At 40.6% G+C, this 18,461-nt stretch overlaps 1 protein-coding gene across 1 annotated transcript in view; it reads left to right on the top strand.

Moving 5' to 3' along the window:
* The window catches only part of RFTN1 (raftlin, lipid raft linker 1), a 96,694-nt gene that overhangs the window by 68,685 nt on the left and 9,548 nt on the right, over positions 1-18,461 (top strand). The window contains exons 6-7 of the mRNA XM_030971848.1: positions 279-482; positions 8,876-8,991. Of these exons, the coding sequence (XP_030827708.1) occupies positions 279-482; positions 8,876-8,991 (320 nt within the window). The remainder of the gene's footprint in view (positions 1-278; positions 483-8,875; positions 8,992-18,461) is intronic.

Raw genomic sequence — 18,461 nt, 5'->3', positions numbered from 1 at the left:
AGTATTCAGGTATTACTGTCTTAAAATGTTTTATTATCAACAGTGAATCCATTGTGAGTAAGAAATACTGTAAAAGCAAGCAAAATACTGTATTGGGTCTTGAGAGAGTCCTGCTGTGTTGGACTGCAGAAGTGTGTTAAAGAGATAACCACATCCCAAATAATTTTTTGCTGTTGCACAATGTAATTAGGCAACGGCAAACAGTGGGTTCTGTATTGTTTTGGGTGAAATTTTATGATATGGTTGTTGCATTATTCCATTTTTTTGCTCTTTGGTAGAAGCAGAGATCTTCGCTCTCTTCAACAAGCCCCAAACTCCACAAAAATGCAGCCAGTATTATACAGTGACTATCCCTATGAGGATCTCCAGGAATGGGCAGACTGTCAACAGCTTAGAAGCAAATTGGCTGGAGCACATGACAGATCACTTCAGGAAAGGAGGCTCACTGGTCAATGCCATCTTCAGCCTTGGAATGGTAAATGGTATGGAAATTACAGAAAGCATTATGCTGTGATTATTTTCCTTTCTTCTCTAATGGAGGTCATTATCTTTGAAGAGAAGTTATTTGGGAGGTACTTTAATACAGACTTGGGGTAGATTTGTATTAGATCTACCTCATTGTGAAATGGAATGAAAGTACAGAAAATATTTTGGCATTTGAATAAGGAAAACAGATTATGTATTGTATTTATATAGAGATGATTTGTAATTGCAGAAATATACAGAGTTAATAAACAGTACCAAGTGAATTATACTAATAAGATTGCAAAACAGATGACCTAAATAGAAAGGTGACTTTGCAGTCCAGCCAGACACTGCATCTGGCTCTGATTGCAGGCCGGTGCAAGGACTCAAGTTTTATCTGGCCAACAAGAAATCAATTCATTCCAGTTCTTGCAGAGACCCTTTTCACCTGATTGACACACTGTTTTACAAAATTGTCTTCTATGTTTGTTTCATCTTACCTATGAGTGATGGATGTCTGTTTTAATTTAAGAAGATTAAAAATCCTAGATTTTTGCATGTTGTGGAAGAGTGGCAGTGGGTCCAGCTTAGTACTGTAGCCAGTCTGTACCACACTCGTGGCCATCATGGCTTTGAAGGCAAGCCTGTTGTGTAGAGAAAAACTTGGGTGCACAGATCCAAGAGACATAACCAAGGAGCCATGAGAGCAATTCCAGGGAAGTACTTGGACATAAAAATGTTGAGGTTGCAGCTGGATTAATTTTATTGGAAAATTATGTGACCGGTATACTTCATGGTTAAAGTGCTTATGGCTGAATCATTTGCCTAATTTTGGTTAGTTTTGCATTTTTCAAAAGGACTGTGGTAACCCAGAGATTGCACATTCCTACCAAGATTAGTTGATTTGTACATCAAAATTACAGGGGAGCTGCTTCCAGAGCATCTTCTTACTGTTGATCTGAATTCCATAACCCAGGATAAAAAACAGGAATATGACTCAGTTCTGGTAAAAGTCAATCAGGAAATTAACAGGCAATCCTAATTTTTCATTTTACAAACAAGTAGAAAAAAAAAGGGAAGGTCTAAAGTTCAGCTGGTGGAATGCTTTCATACAGCTTCCTGGAAAGCCTTGTAATTGCTAGTTAACTCACTTAAAAACAAATGGTCATTTACTTTATGTGTATAAATTGCACAGAGGCAAAGCTAATAGGCTCTATCACGCTCAGTTATCAGACTCAGTGGGTTTTTTTAATAAAATCTGCTTGTCAGTTCACTCTAAAATGTTTTAAACACAGCATTTTTCCGTTATTTAAACTTTTAGAGTTCATTTACATAGCAGAGCCCTGTGGGAGGTTCATGTGCTTGGATACCAGAGTGAGGAGTTCTGGATAGCTGCCTGTGGACATAGATAAAGTAGGCTTGAATACTGGCAATAAAGTTTCAATGCAAACAGGACAACAAATTATGTAAAAGTGGACAGATTCAGGATTAAGTTAGATTAGTGATTGAAGAAGAACAATTAATAAACATTTTTATTAGCATTTCAGGGTTACAGGAGGAACAAGTTTTGAAATCAAAAAGCTAACAAGGTTTCTGAAGGTGTATTATGCTGTTAGTGGAACATTTACTAAGAGTATCTCTATGTTGCTATTAATTGCAGTTAAATGTTTTATCATTTAAATCCTAAGTTTTTTCTGTGCTGCAGAGAAATGGAACAGCTTTGTCGCTCATATGCCAGTCAGTATCAAACAACACAGGGTAGGCACAAGAGGAGAAGTAGGGGTCTGAGGGCTTCTCAGCTCCTCGCTTTTTTCTAGACTTCTGTGGCAGTCTGTCCAGCTCTTCAAATCTAGTCTTATTCACTGATTAATCCTCTTCCAAATTAAGGTAGTATCAGAATACTTTCTTTAATTGGCTATATCACATTTCTTTGTTCTGGGGGCTGATTTTCTTTTTGGCTTAAAGTATGAATTCATTATTTTGCTTATTAGACTTAAAAGAAGGGTTATTATCTTTTTCTTTTCCCCCTTGTCCTTGGAATACCCAGTGAAGTGAAGATTTCCAGATTGTCAGTAGTCATAAATCTGTTTCTTCCTTCTGCTAACAGTTTAATAATTAGTCTTTAAAGGAGTTTTAAAGTTCGCAGATAACAATTGTTTCTTTTCGCTTATTGTACCAGATAATTATAAACAGAAATATAACACAATTGCTGATCAAAATATATAAACCATGCAGAGTTACACCATATATTAAATGTATTCAGATTTTGCTGGTAAGTTGGAGACAGTAGCCTGCTTGGTCCTTGAATGTTCTCATGTCGGCAGATAATAATTATTTATTTAAATTTGCACCTGAGTTACTTGCTGGTGTTTTTCATCCAGCTCATGTAATTGGTAATTCTGCCTGTAGTCCCAGGTGTAAACCAATCCTGCCTAGTGATCTAAAGTGACCACAGGAATTCACCCTGGCCCTCTTCTAGTGAGAATGGAGTCTGTAGCAGCAAGCTACAGATTAATGTCAAATGGAAAGGAAGTAACAGGTGGGTCTTCTTCTTTCCTGTAACAGCAAGTCTCCAGTCAGGACTGTGAGAAGGCAGGAAGAGTCTCAAACCTCTTCAAGGTTATATTTTGATGTCTTAACAGAGTAATCACAAGCCTGTTCATCTTCAGTTGTTTTGAACTGCAGCTCTTTAAGTGCCTAGCATTTTTGTATTTGTTGTACCATTCTGTCTGTGAATTTTCTGCCTTTCAAACCTAGAAAAAGGCAGCCAAAAAACCAGCCAGAAAACACTGACAGTGCTTAAACACAAAGCAAATGAAACAAAACGTGACTTTCTTGGAAGAAGAAAGTAGTCAGGTTTTTAAGAGGGTCCGATTGATTGTCTCTGTCATCTGTCTCCGACAGAGATGAGCCGACGATGCCTTTGACCGATTATTGTCACCTTAGCCACAGAAGTACTGGGATTTTTATCATCCATATGGAATTATTTTCTTTGTGTGTGCTGGAGGTGAAAAGATTCAGAAGGGGGGAGGAATGCAAATAGGAAGCAAAGGCAGACATACAGGTCACGTGCCCCAGGAAGCCACAGAGAGCTAGTTTTCCTCATTGAGAGCAACAGCAGCCTAAAGGTTAGTTTTCTTCAATAAGGAGAATTTGTAGTTCAAAGACAACAGGAGGAAAATTGTTGCCTGCCAAGACAGCTGTCATGGTAAAGTAAGTAATCTTTTCCCATATACCTCCTGTAAATCAGAAGCAAGAACATGAAAATACATTTTTGTCAATCGAGCTACATCAAATATTTATACAACCCAGTGAAAATAGCTTTTTGTGCACAGTAGGAAACCTTAATAAAAGATGCAGTGGTAATGGAACATTTTCAGAGGAAGGACATTGATTGTAACCTCTGCTTTTGGAGCCTTTTCTTTAAGAAAGAGTGAAAAGATAGGGAAATTCAAGAGTAGAGATTGGGAAGTGATACTAGAAACAGCAAAGTCAAAATGTTTTGTTTTATTGGCATTTCTTACTGCACTATTGCAAATGGATGAATATTTGGAGTTTCTAACAAACTTTTAAACTTAGGCTATGTTCCAGCAGCTGAATCTTGAAACAGGAGATTAACAAAGGAGACTACAACTGCATCAGAATCAGGGAATATTTTATATAGCAAGCAGTGAAAACTGGAAAGACCAGCTTACCATCTAAACCTTTAGATGAGTGATCTTTGTAGGCAGGTTAGGTAACATCCAGCTGAATAAATGTATTTGTAAAGTCTGCCCTGCAGGAATCTGTGTATGAGTTGTCACCCTAAAGTGCCAATATAATCAATGGAAATCTAGCCTTGGACTGATACAGTCAGTAGGATTTGTTGTGATCCACCTCATCCTACATAAGGATATGCAAAAAAGATCAGATACATCCAGGTAAGACTGAGATACTTGGTGCTTCACTTTGGCTTAGTCTTCACAGACACAGGCAAAGGTTGCACCTATCTGTAAAAAAAAGGCCAAAAGGACAAACTAGGGACCTACAGGATGATCAGCCTCAATTTGTTTCTGGCTGGATCACTGAGTAGGTCCTCTTGGAACTCATGGACACATGAAGGAGAGGACAGTGATTTGGGACATTCAGCATGGATTTAACAAGAGTAGAACATACTTGAAAATGATTGTCCTCTGTCATAAAATAACAATTTGTGGGTGAAGAGAAAGCAGTAGATGTCATTTTGGGTGAATTCATCAAGGGAGTTTGGCAGTGGCTCCCACAATATTTTTGTATCCAAGCTTGGACCATGCAGCCTAGGTGGGTAAAAATCTAGTTACATGGCTAGACTCAGAGGGTCATGGTTAATAGGTTACAGTTTACCTGGAGTAAAAAGTGGAGTACCACAGAGATCTCTCCTGGGGCTTGTTGTGTTTAACAATTTTATCAGTGATGCACAGGAGGCAACGATCCTTGCTTTTGTCAAAATTGGATGATCCCATACTCAGGAGACACCTGATGTGCCTCAGAACTGGACTGCTGTCCAGAGGAACCTGGGCAGGCTGGAAAAACATGACAGCAGGAGCTGTTTGAAATTCCATTAGGACAAATGTCCTGCCTCTGGGAAGGGAGAAGCCTTTTCACTAATCCAGGCTGGGGGCAGCTTGGCTAGGTAGCATCTCTGTTGAAAGGTCCAGGGGAATTTTAGTAGGCAGCAAGCTGAAGATGAACCAGCACTTGAGAGAGTTAGTTCAGCCTGGAGAAAGGACAGCTTTGGGGACCTACCAGTGCCTGGCAGTGCCTATGAGAAGGCAATCAAAAAGGTGGATCCAGCCCCTTGATTGTGGTGTGTGGTAAGAGGATTGGAAAAAAAATTACATAAATTGAAATAAGGGAGGTCCCTTTTGATTATGAAAAACCACTTTCTCATCATGAAAACAGTCACTCTCTGGAAAAGGCTGCCCAGGAAGTTGTGCCATCTCCATTCTTGGAGATTTTGAAGATGCAGCTGGATAAAGCCATGAGCAGTATGGTCTGCAGTTGTATTGAACCTGCTTTGAGCATTGGTTGGACTGGAGACCTCCTGGAGATCTCCATCCAGCTGAATTATTCTATGATTCTATGAAACTGTTGGATCAGGTGCATCTCATCTAATGGGCAAGCTCTAGAACATGTGACTGTCAGCTTAAGCTGCTCTTAGATCTGTGTGATAAAGGTTCTGCAGACTCAGTGCATCCGGCTGTTTCCTTGCCCTTCCACACCTCTGTGTAGAGCTTCCCTGAAATTCCTGCTGATCCTGACAGCATAGCATGGGTTGTAAGTGCCTTTTCTTCAAAACATGACTCTGCTAGCTTTCTCTCTGCTGCATTCTCCTCTCCATTATTCTCAGCATCCCAAATGCTTCACATGCAAAGGAATTACTGATCCGATTATTCTTTCCTGTGCCTCCCTTTTTCTCTGAAAGTGTAGTACATGACCTGTAAAAGGTAAAAGGTGTGAGATGTGAGAATTGGTAGGTGTGCATTCATGGCATGAATGTTTAAAACACCGTGGCACAACTGATAGAGAGAGGAGGTTGGTTCCGGTTGAGAGGGAGATCTCAGTGATCGTCATCAGTCAGTTTCTGTAGAGTTTTCACCAGCATCACTCTGTTGAACAGACACTGTTCTTTACGTTTGCAGCTGTATGATGATTCTGTCATCATTTTCCCCTTCCAGTTTTCTCATTTTCCATGAGTTTCTTTACTAGCAAAAAAAAAACATTAAAAAAATCAATGGATTGTATGATTGATGGATGTAGCCTTCAGCAGTAATCATTGTACTTCCAACAAGGAGGCAAAATCTTAGAATCATTTAGGTTGGAAAGGACCTTTAGGATCACGAGTTGGACCATAAACTCAGCACTGCCAAGTGAAGTTTCTGCTGCTGTAGGGTCTCCCAAGCTCAGCTACTGGTTTCTAAAACATTGCATATGTGCCATCATGCTCACATATGTGGAAGCTGTGAATTGCATGAGTGGAATGTTCAGCAGAGTGAAACATAAAGGATGATTTACGAGTGAGTGTAAACACACGCCTGCTGATTGTGTTGTGATCGCTTATTAATTAGCTGGCAAATACGGGGCGGGGGAGAGCTCAAGCTGCAGTTGTGCCAACAGTGTGACACTGAATTTCATTAAGGGAATTCACAATACAGGAGCAGTGCACTGGTGCTGTATAAAGCTGCCCTGGCACGATCTGGGCGTCTGTGTCTAGTAGGGATCTGCTTTCAGTCTTAGGTGCTCTCCTGTTTTGGAAAATTAAAGGACTGTTTGTACATTAGCATCCTGAAATAGATTTGGATATGGGTTTGGGTGTTGGAATGTGATATTTCACAGAAATCAAGTTGGTTCCCACTTTGTAGCATCAGGTCTAACAAAGTGCTACTTTTGAATGAAATCCAGTAATTAAATCTTGGACTCTTTGATATGTGGCAAGCTTGCTGTCCCTGTGTTTTTGAACCTGTAACCCAGCTACTTAGTGATCTGGCCTGTTATTTCACAACAAAAATGTCTGTTCTTCTCACTTGGATGAGAAATCTGTCTGGAGACAGGAGTTACTGCTTTCTAGTCCAGCTCATCCACCTTGGAGCAATGTGTAATCCTGGCTTGCTGTAGTGCTGAGGAATCTTCAGCTCTCTTTATTTTAAATAGAGTTGCAGGAAACCTGCCTGTGAAAACAGTGTGAAAATAGACAGAGTATTTTTCTTTTTCTTTCAGTCTCCCAGCAGAATCTCAAGGATAATCCCTAGTAAGTGCTTTACAGCTTTTTTCCTTCACAAGTGAACCAAAAAAAAAAAAAAAAAAGCTGTTTTAGTTTAGCGACAAGTATTTGCATCTCCTGACTTGCATCTTAATGGCTCGACTGTAACAGCAGCAAAAGAGGATAAGGGACTATGCAAATAGAAACAGAAGGGTTGTGCATTGACACCTGCAGCAGCAGTCTTGCTGCAGTGTCTGTGTGTGTAGACATAAGCCTCCAGATGTAGGAGTCTGGTCTGTTGTGGGCTTTGCCTGCAACAAATTTGTTATTTCCAGATAATAAATTGAATTTAGATCATATAATGACATTGTAAGATGTTGACTGAGATTGTGTCTGCAAGAGGTAAGAAGCCTCTTAATCCTCCTCACTGCTTCCTTTGTGAAAATTGTTTTTGAGTTTGATATATGTTTTCTCTTGGAGGCAGCAATTCCTTCCTGCTGGCATTTCTTGACCTCATAACATCCACCAGGAAAGCAGGGTGACCCTGATGAAACACCTAAGCAGGCTTATCCAGAAAACTCCCCTGTCAGTTCAAGAATCTGTCAGTTTGGCATGTGTGACTGCATTTCAAAAACATGTATTATACCAGTTCAGGGAATATAGTGTTGCTAAAAATGTAAGGAAACTATCATGCAAAATACAACATTTGGGGAGGGGATAAGCAAGGTCTTTATAATCAGTCATACAGGGTAGATATATTGTTCATATTAGAAAGGCTGAAAAAGACGCTTTTTGACAATGTGAGAAGAGTTTTCTCTGTTTGTAAAGAGCACAGTCCTGCTTATTTGCAGTTTCCCTAAACATAATTCTGTTGTTCCATCAATCAGCTTATTTTAACAAAGAAAGATAAGGTTGGGTTGTTTTTTTTTTTTAAGTTGTTCTGTTTCTGTTCTGTCATGGAGCTGACAAAACCTAAGTTCTGGTGTATGGGAGTGATTGCTGGTTATGGAGTGTGTGGCTGAGTTAAAGGAGAAAGTGCTGCTCAAGTAACTTTAAGAGGATGTGTTGTCTGAGAAAAGACTGAACGTGTAGGGAATGCAAATGAGAACAGAGAGGCACTAAACCAGATGGTCAAAATGCCTTCATAAATTGATTAAATAGTTATGAATGTATCTTTTCTTTCACACTGTTCAGATATGCCAGATCATCCTTAGTCCGTGTAGATCACTGTGTCTGCAGTGGCTGATCCATGTGCAGGGTTCTGACTTGTGTGAATGAATGGATATAGTCACAAGTATTGATATCATAAATATCATAAAAATAAATCAGTACACCTTCAAAATGCCTTGAAAATAACACGTTGACATAATAAATGGTCTTTAGTGGGTTTACAGCTTCAAGTAGGTAAGCAGTACTGCTGAACTCATTTGCCTGCTCAGAATGGGAGAGCTGTGGTTTCTGATGGCAAAGGAATAACAGACTGGACAGCAATGTGTGCCATTAGGGAGTAGCATTGCTCTTAAAACTGCTAGAGATACAAGTCTCATTCATTTAATAGAGTTAGATTATCAGAGAATGTCTATGAATTTTATAGTAACGTCCTTGGAAGAATATGTTGTTAATAAATTCAGATGCCTTGCTACACATGGAGTGTCTTCTGTAGAGCTTACAGGAAGCCCTGTGTTTTCACAGATTCTTTACATGGGACAATGGATGGAGTGTTTCTCTTCGAAGATTTTGCTGTGGAAGACGGTAAAACCACGCGGGGCTATGATGCAATTGTGGTAGAGCAGTGGACTGTCTTGAAGGTATGTGTTTTCCTTCTTTGACTTTTTTTTGTAAATCAAAACACTCCAAGACTGTGAGACAGACTCTCATGTACTGACCTGTGCTGCACCAGTACCAGCCAGGCAGCCAAAATGAAGGGATGCAATGTTAACAGTAATGCCAGTTCACCACACTCTGGGTTTGTACAACACACTTCTGATCTCGACCTCGTGCTTTTTTTAGAGGGTAGGAAATGTGACTGACAGTGAGCAATGAAACTCAGGGCTATCTGTCTCAAAATTACAGATGTCTGCTAGATTAACTGCGCAGAGGATCTCCATTGGTTGTCAGGGCAACATGATCACACAAGTCGTTATAGCATCGCAGTTCTAAAGAAGGCAGCCCTTCAAGTAGGCAGACTTAGCTGCAGCAGGAAAGTATGGAGAGCTGCCTTGCTTCTGTTTGTCCTCCTTCATATGCTGAAAAAACTGTGTATTCTGGGTAGGCTCCTCTAGACAAACCACAACTTGGCCTTTTGCAGATCCAGGTGCCCACCCAGATCAGGAGAAGCGCTGCTTAGGCCAGATTGGTCAGTACCAGTCTTCCACAGCAAATTTTGTACACACACTACTTCTATATTTGTAAAGCTGGACTTAAATTCTTTGTGACTTGAAGCAAAAAGAACATGGGAGGTTGGGGGAAGAAGTAGCTGCATAACTTTTAGGAGGTTTTTTTGGTTCTGTCTGATGTTTGCTAGAAATAGATGCTGTGTATCTATAAAGGCAATACCTGATCATTTCACTTGGAATGTATTGTAAAATGTGTAAAATCCTTAGACAGATAATCCCTCATTTTGGCACACACATACCAGAAGAACAGATTAAGGGAAAATGGAACAGATGCTAGGGTAAGTGTGTAAAATTCCAGGAGACTAAGATTAAGAGCTTTGTTAGTAGATGATGGTTTTGTAGTGCAGCAAGAAATGGCCAAATAGTAACGGCTACAAACAACTTGCAGAGTTGCAGAGTTAATAAGCTGTGTTAATAGCAGCTTTTCTTGTTGCTGATGGGTGTCTGAAAAATGATTCTTTTATTGCATTAAATGCTATTCCATTTATGACAGACTTGACTGGAAATTCTTGTTCATTTTTAGGGTCAAGTTGCATTGTTGCCACTCAGGAACGAGGTTTTGAGGTAATGACAGATGGTTTCATGAGTGCATTAGGTCAGGGCTGATCAAGAAGGCAAATGTTAAGAAGCATTAATGTTGACCATGTGTTTAAAACTGTTAGGAAATGAATCGAGGTTGAAACAGCAAGTATATACTACTTCATACTACTGTGTAAGCTGTGTTTGACAGCATCTTATTTCAGAAGGCTGTGTTAGCTCAGTAATTGTTCAGAGAAGAGAGTGGGCATGGTCAGTGACACAAACAGCTTCCATATTAGGAAGACTTTACATGTGTGTCCTTTCAGCCTGGAAGAAAGAAGAGTTGCAGGGAATGGAATGGGTAGAGAGGTCCTAAAACATGGGAAGGAGGTGAATAGGGATTGTTTGCCATCTCTTCCAGTATAAGAACTAAGTGCCAAATGGTACTAGTCAGAGCCAGGTGCAAAGCAAACAAAAGAGAGGGATTTCAGATAATTATTTATGCAGCAGAACTGTGGAACTCCTTTCTGGACAAGGTTGTGAGTCCAGGAAGTTTACAGGATCTTGTGTTCATACAAGCATTTTAATTCAGATCAGGAGTGCCTTTTTGAAGTGAAGCCACTGATCCATCCTTAACACACCTCACTTCACCTCACAGAACGGTCCCACAGTGCACAAACTGGATTTCTTTCGGTAGAAACAAAACCAGACGTGCTAAGTACAAAAAATATTTGGGGCATGCTTGACCTAATACATATTACTTTTCCTTAACCATCCTTTAGAGCCATGTTGGAAATAGCTTTCTGAGTTATAAATGGATTCCTGGCCAGAGCAGTTTGGCTCTCAAACAACCAATCCAAGGTTCTCCATCTCAATAGGATATCATAACAAAGTTAGGCATAATGTGTGGGCACGAGACAGCTTCTGTCAAGCTACATGACAAGGATAATGGGGATCCTGTGTTGGCAGAGTGCTGACCAGAACACCAGGACTCAAGCAAAAGAGTATTTTCTAGCAGCACCCTTTGAAGTGTTGGAGGCCTTAGGTGGAGTATCATTTGCTTTCAATTCTAGCAGTTCCATGCTGGAGAGCACAGCTGGTCAACAGATTAAGGATTGAACCTCCCAATGCCATCTGGTGTGTCAGGAGATGCTGTACTGCTGCACACCATGTCTTTGTGAGGGCTAATGCCGAGAATCTCCTGTTCCAGACATAATATTTGGGATGTGCAATTTCAGAAACTGACTGATAGCGTACACAGAGCTTGTCAGTGTGATCAGATTATTCTCTGCTGTAATTAAAAATTTGGATACTGGGTTTTCCCTGGCAGTTTTGCTCTTCTGAAATCAAGTGTGGCTGTTCTGTGGGCATTATGAAAATGTTCCCCACCAAGCTGAAAGAGGAAGAAAAACCTTTCTGAGGGAAGAATGTTGAGGCATTAGGGAAGTCTTGCAAAGGTCTTACCTATTTAAAGAAAGAGCAGAGCTGGCCAATTTGGTTTTCTCCTCCTGCATTTTGAATAACTTTGCCGGGATGTATCTTGCCTCCTGCTTTTTGAGACATAGTAGGTGTAGGTAGGTAAGGTCATGGAATCAGTGAAAGGACTGGAAGCTGGGGGATCTGTAGGCACATGCACAGTGTCATACCCAGAAGAACAAGTGTTAAACCTTGTTGGAATTCACCTGTATTTACCATCAACATGGAATAATGCAGTGGCAGGGGAAGGGAGTGTAAAATGGGGAAGGAGACAGAGTTCAGTAGTGACAGAAGATGTCCAAGAGCCAGTAAAGGCCTTTTTCTGTTACGAATTTTACAAAGTATAGTTGTTACAGAGATAGTTATGGAGCAGTGGAATGACTCATTATGTAGAAGATTGGGGTTTTTTTGGTGTACTTTCAGCTCTCATCCACATTAACCTTTTCTATTTGTTACTTCCATTTCTGCCAAGCAGTGGAAGAAGCCCTGATGGGTAGCATGACATAAATGTATATAATGGACCTTTATTTTAAATTTGTATCAGATTTGGTTATCTGGATGAGCTTTGGAGTTACTCAGATGTGGTCTGAACTGAATGTAAATTTATTGTGCTCTACTAATTAAGAAGAGTAAGAAACAAACAAAAGAATCCCAGCCGCAAGAGAAGAAAGCATTTTTAGAAAGGGAGGCATGTAGCATGTATCAATGCCCTTTGGAAAGAAAACCTCTCTAAATGAAAAGGTAAAGGGTTGCTGTTTAGCCATTAACACAAAAGAGAGGGGTTGGCACACCTCTTAGCAGGGAAAGTGCTGCCTTTTTAATTGCTAAGGCTAATAGAGAAAACAAGCTGAACAGTGTGATGCACTCTGTGTGTGTGTAAAATGTCAGTTTGTAGAGGATGTAAAGCTCGCAGCTGTCACAGTATGTGGTCCCGCCAAGCAGCAGACAGGATGTAATAGCTCTGAGTAATTTAACTCTTTCTTCTCAAATGTAGAGCTGTGGTATCCTCTGCAAATGACCACAGGACTTGTTATGACAAAATACTGCGCTCATCCTTATCACTTTAACTCTAAAAATGTCAGGACATATTATTTCCACTGCAGTCTCTGAGATCTGGCCCTAAAACTTGTTTGATGCTTTTAATTCTGCTTGTGTAGGCAAATGTGGGTAGACAGTTCTGATTAATCAGAGCCTGCATGATTTCCATCTCCCCATCTCTAAATCTGTCACCTTCCCTTCCCCATTACCCAAGACAAAACAGCTAATACTCTCTTTAAAATAGAGTGCTAAAACATTTATTTTAGATTGCTTCATTGTTCTGCCTCTGAAACTGTGTTCATTTTGAAAATACTGTCCTTAATTTACACGCATTTTCTCATTGAAAATCTTGAGCTGCTGATTCATCATTTTGTGTTTGCTGCTATACCATACCTTTGGTGTACTGACATGAATTAAAATCTCAAATATATTGTAGTGTTGCCATTTCCCTGGCAGACTTGAATGGGGTCAGTCTCCATCGTAGACATGGTAAACCTTTTAAAGTGCGACATAACAAAAGATTTAAAAATTATCTCTGCTGAGCCTAGGTTGCAAGTTGCCTTAATGTAAGCCTTGAAACAAATTCTCTGGAAATAAGGATTTGATTTGTCTGTAAATCTGATTTAGGTCATATGTCAGTTAAGCCATGTTCTGCTGTCTCCGGCCACGAGAGAAAGGCATGCCCAGGTCAGCCAAGGAGCTGATGGCAATGGGCATGAAAAGCCCAGGGGAGTCATGTGTGTGACCCTCTTTACCACTCAAAGGACAGATGTGCTGCTTGGGCAAAAGATTTCAGCAGTGTCTGTTGCTGAATTCTTGTTGCTTTTTAAGAAGAGCTGAACAAAAACCTTTAGGAGCCTTCTTGTCTTCCAATAATTTGTTTTTATTAATTCTTGTTTTTTTCCTTTATATAACGTATGAAAGCCACATATATACATATATATTTTTCTGCTGAACTCAGTAGACATAGGTTTTAAATTGATTAAAATCCACATGATTAAGTTCCATAGGGTAATATTTTCATTGGTTTTGATGATTAATGTAGTAACAGAATTTAACAATATGAACTTGGAATGTCCCTGATAATTTCTTGTGGCTCTGGTAGCACTGAACATCTAATAAGGTGAATGCTTCTTCCATGTGAGTAAGGGCACTTGAAGTAAAGAAACTGAAAATTCAGCACAGTATGGATTAAAAAATCCTTCCCAGCTGTTATGGTTTTCTAAGAATTAGTTCTCTGCTCACCCATAAACCTTCAAGAGAAAAGCGTCCCAGATCTAAACTTCCCACTTAAGAACAAGCTGAGAAAAAGTATTTCAGTCCTCTTTTCTACTTGCTATAAAACCATGCAGGGCACATGTTTCTTTTCCTCAGCAGCTGACTCCAGCCAGGCAGCAGTGCCCTGGGTGGTGCCTCTGTGTGAGCATGTTGAGGGGTGTGGGAGTGGGTGCTGGGACCCCAGAGGCCACACACAGAGCCGCCCATGGGCGAGGGGCAGCACAGCGCTCGCCTTCCTTCTGTGGGAGCCACTGGCAGTGGAGGGTCCAGGATTCAGCTGCAGTGTTTGCATGGAAATAGATCATTACTTGCATAACTGGGGAGTGCTGCACAAAGCCTTCGGGTAAAAGCCACATGTTGTTTGGGAATAAATTATAACCAAAGGGGATTGTGTCCGGGAGGCTGCCTGGGGATGATTAAGCTGCGTGTGTAGGGCACGCTGGAGTATGTAAGTTCTTAGGCAGTGGTTTTCTGTGTTGTATTTTCCCCCCAGAGAATTGATGGACAAGCAGTAAAATCAATGTTCACCTTAAGGTACTGTCTTGGTTTGGAAAGACAGGAGTCTGCTAAGGAAGGCAGGAGCCTCCCCTGAAATGGAGAATGTAAACCCTCCCCACCGCTCCGAATTGCTATAATTTTAAATTAAGGGTCTCTCAGGCAAAGATATGGGAGCAGGAAATAACAGTTCTTTAATAGGGAAAAAAATAAAATAAAATAAAACAATGCAGTCCACTAGAACAACACTGACAGAGTCAGAACCCAACCTGACACCCTGTCGGCCAGGGTGTTGGTGGTAGTCCGATTGAAAATGTGGCTGCAGTCCTCCTGGAGTGTCAGGTGTGGTTCTGTTGGAGCAAGGGGAATCTGTGGAGAAGGATGTAGTCTTCCTCTGCTGATCCAGTGGAGGAAGAGGCAGCTGCTGTTCCTCTAGGGAATCCCGTGGAAAAAAGCCGTGCTGGACTTTCAGAATCTCAGAGTATATGGGGGTAGCAATGCTTGGCTCCTCCCTCTGGGCGGAGCATCTCAAAATGGGATGTTACAGTTCTTATCAGTCATGAACTGATATTCAATAGCCTGTTATCAGCAGAGGTCCCCTCCCGAGGGAGGTGTGAATGTGGTCATTCAAAGAGAGAGATAAGGCCAACTGCTCACTTGACAAGGTAATCTGCCATACACATGGTAATGGAAAACATCTTGCATGCAATCTTCAACAGGTACACTTCAAGTGTTGCAGGAATTGTGAAAATAAAAATGCCAGATTTATTGAAGAAACTGTACTGATGGATTGCTAGATCACATTTTTTTCTTGTGTTTCCTGGACAGTTACATGGAGTTGTTTCCTCATTTGTACATTGTCTGTGCAGTGGTGAGTTCCGCACGTCTCATAGGATGTGTCCTGTGTTGAGAACCCTCTGTGTCAACACATTCATATTGTCCAGCTTTTGCTACTTCTATAAATTCCAAATTGTGTTGCTGTGCAGATGTACTTCTGTGTTACAGGTGTAGGCAGTATCAGGAGCACTCTGATATTTCTGTTAGTTTATGTACATGCCAGAAAATAGGATTTGCATCCACAGAAGTCACTGAGAGAAGCAGGCATTGTGGGCACAGAAGGGTTTTTTGGTTGTTGTTTTAATTTTACCCTAGATGTGGAGCCAGCTGTGAATGGTACTCAGCAGCCTGTGTGTGTACTGAAACTGTGACTGGATTTTCTGAATTGCAGAAACGCTCTCTTAAAAAAGTGCTGCCTCATATATTGTTACAGCCTTACTATAGTCTCCAAAATATTTCACATTGCAGGAATTCACATATATATATATATTAGTAATTGTAAATAACTCTAAATTACATATGCCCAGAATATTGAGGAAAAGCCTGCCTGTGGATTTATTTATTACTCTTTTTTTTTCTATTACCTTTCCAGTGAGGTCCCCATTTGGCAGCTGCTCTTTGTTGGTCAGTGACCCACCTACTTCCCAAAGCTCCTGGTGGTTTCCAAGGATGCAGGAGCCATCCCACAACCCCCTGCTCCACAGCTAATGGATGTGTAGCAAGTGTCTGCCAGCAACATGCTGTGGTGTGTTACACATGGAGATTCAGGAGCAGCTCAATACTAGAGGAAAAAAGTCCAACTTTTTTATTGCTGAAGCATTTGTGAAACTTCCCTTTTGCTTCCAATAAATGTTTTTAATGGTTCAATACTGTTACACTGTCAGTAGAAATTATCTCTTGGAAGAAGTCTGAAAAGGAAAAAAGCAAATAATTCACAAATTTAGAGCTTGAATTTAGTCCCCATGTCAGCTGTGTTACTGCAAACATAAAACGTTTGCAGCACGCTTTTACTGGGTCATTCTTGCACAGTCCAGGTATTCAATTTCTCTTATTGCATTTTCCTTCTTTTCCACTAAGGTGCAAGTCCTGCTTTTGCCACTTCCATTTCCTCCCTTCAGTGCCCAGGGACCGAAAAGCTTTGGCTTTGGCAGAGCTGGGGACTGGTAGCCAGCCTTGGCTGGGGGTGCGTGGTGCTGCCCTCGTGGCACCCCTTGGTTTTTGTAAGGAGCTGGGTTTCAATGCAGTGCCCATTTTCTGCAACAAACAGTAGGTTACACTTTCAAAGCAACTTGTTTTTTTTTACTTCCCATCCTCTTTGCCATCTGTCAGTAAATTTTGGTACGCAGTCTGTTAGGATTTGCTGATAAAGGTTTTATTAAGATTTATTTAATGGGATTTTCAATCTACCACTCTTTAATCCATGTTGGAAAAAAATATTAAATAGTGACAATCCATAGCTGCCTTGTAACTAAATCACGTTCACTTAGCCCAGGAAAGAATGATTTCTGAAGAACTTCTGTCTCACAAGAGCTTAGTAGTTGTCTTGTTTATTATCTTGCTGTGGTTAAAATTGCCACAGTAGGGGGGGAAAAGAAAAGAAAAATTGTTAATGCAGTTGTTTGTGTGGCTTGCCCTAGATATTATTCTTATCATTTTTTCATCTTTTTTTTTTTCCTCCTAATGAGCAGAAGCAACTGTGAAAGGAAAAAATGCTGGAAACAAACAATATAACTACAAATAAAAAGAATTCTTTTCATGTGATGCAAGTCAAGGGAAAATCCTAGCTCAATATGCTCTGGCTTCTTGACACTCAAGGTGTGATCAGAGATTACTTATCATCCACAGGAGAGTGGGAAGCAAGTTAATTAAAATTTTCCACCCTTTCAGTGAATGAAATGTCTCCCAGTTTGAGATGCATTGTTTGAACACTTCTTTTTCAGAAGAGCTCTGGCACATTTTTTCTCTCCTTCTACTGGTGTTCAAATCCAGTATTTACTAGTTAGAAAAGAGCATTGCACTTTTATTTGAGGGAATGGTGTACTTGAAATTTCATTTCTATTGTCTCTAATAATAGTAGATAAAATAATTACTGTATTAAATGTAAAATGAATACAAGATTACTCTTTTCCTCTGTACCCATCCCCCAGTATGTTGTTTGTTTAGAAGCATTTTTGCTTTAGAAAGCATTTAATATGACACCAATTAAAGGTCTGTATAACTGTGACTCCTGCTGGCACACAAATTCCAGTCGTGGGATAGAATTACAGCCCATGATTCAGGAGGGCAAGGGAGAAATAATTGCATGTGGTCTTAAAAAAAGCTTCAGTTATCTGTATTTGCCAGTCAGGAGTTGGAAGCCCATGTGGATTAACCTGTTTATTTTGGAGTGACTCCTTCCTCTTGTCTGTCATCTTCAAACTTAGCCAGTTATTGGGAATAGTCTATTCCCCAAGGACCTGGAGATGAGGTGCAGTGTCTGACTCCAGTGAAGGGGAGTTGGAGGGAGCTTGTTAAAGGGCCTGAGGAGCTCAGAGGAGGGAGCACCTCTGTGTCATGTACACACCTCCTGCCTCCAGACAGCCCAACAGGCACACTGGGGTATTGAGTACCAGCACATGGGAAAAATAAGAAGTCATCTTTTTGTAACAACTCTGTAGAACTCTTTAAATAGGTTGGATAGTTTTGATTTTTTTAAACTGCTGGATTAAAAAAAAAAAAGTTTTTTTAGGCCTAATTTACTTAAGTTTTTATTTTCTGGTAACTTTACCCTTTTGAATGTGCTTACCTGCTTGTTTCCTTTCTGCACCACTGGGTTGGGAGATACACCATCATCTGCTGCAGATGATGCTTAATCCTGACAAGTCAGACAGGTCCAAAGCCTGCCCTGTCTCGCTGCTCAGAGCCTGCAGGGACAGAGGGCTGTGGCAGGAGTGATGGCATGTCCCTGAAACAGTTTGGCTTCTACAGCAGCCAAATGAGCTCTGCGTGGTATTGATGTCCTTCCTCATTGCCATAATCTCCCTCTGATTTCTGACATTTGTTGCACATCCTGATGCAAGAAGAAGGTTCTTCCTGCTAATCACCCACCTCAGGCAATGAATTCAAAATAGAAATCCTCTTTACAACACAAGATGTTCCTCAGGGCACAGACAAGCTCTGCTGTGCCAGTCTTTCCTGATCTGCTTCCCTCCTCTAAATGAGTGAGCTCCTTCTGGTTTTTCCTCTGCAAACACTGTTTG

This window comes from Camarhynchus parvulus, chromosome 2 (genome assembly GCF_901933205.1).
Source record: "Camarhynchus parvulus chromosome 2, STF_HiC, whole genome shotgun sequence".
In the NCBI taxonomy this organism is placed as follows: Eukaryota; Metazoa; Chordata; class Aves; order Passeriformes; family Thraupidae; genus Camarhynchus; species Camarhynchus parvulus.
The sequence above is the reverse complement of the archived record's forward strand: the minus strand, read 5'-3'. Positions and strand labels throughout refer to the sequence as shown.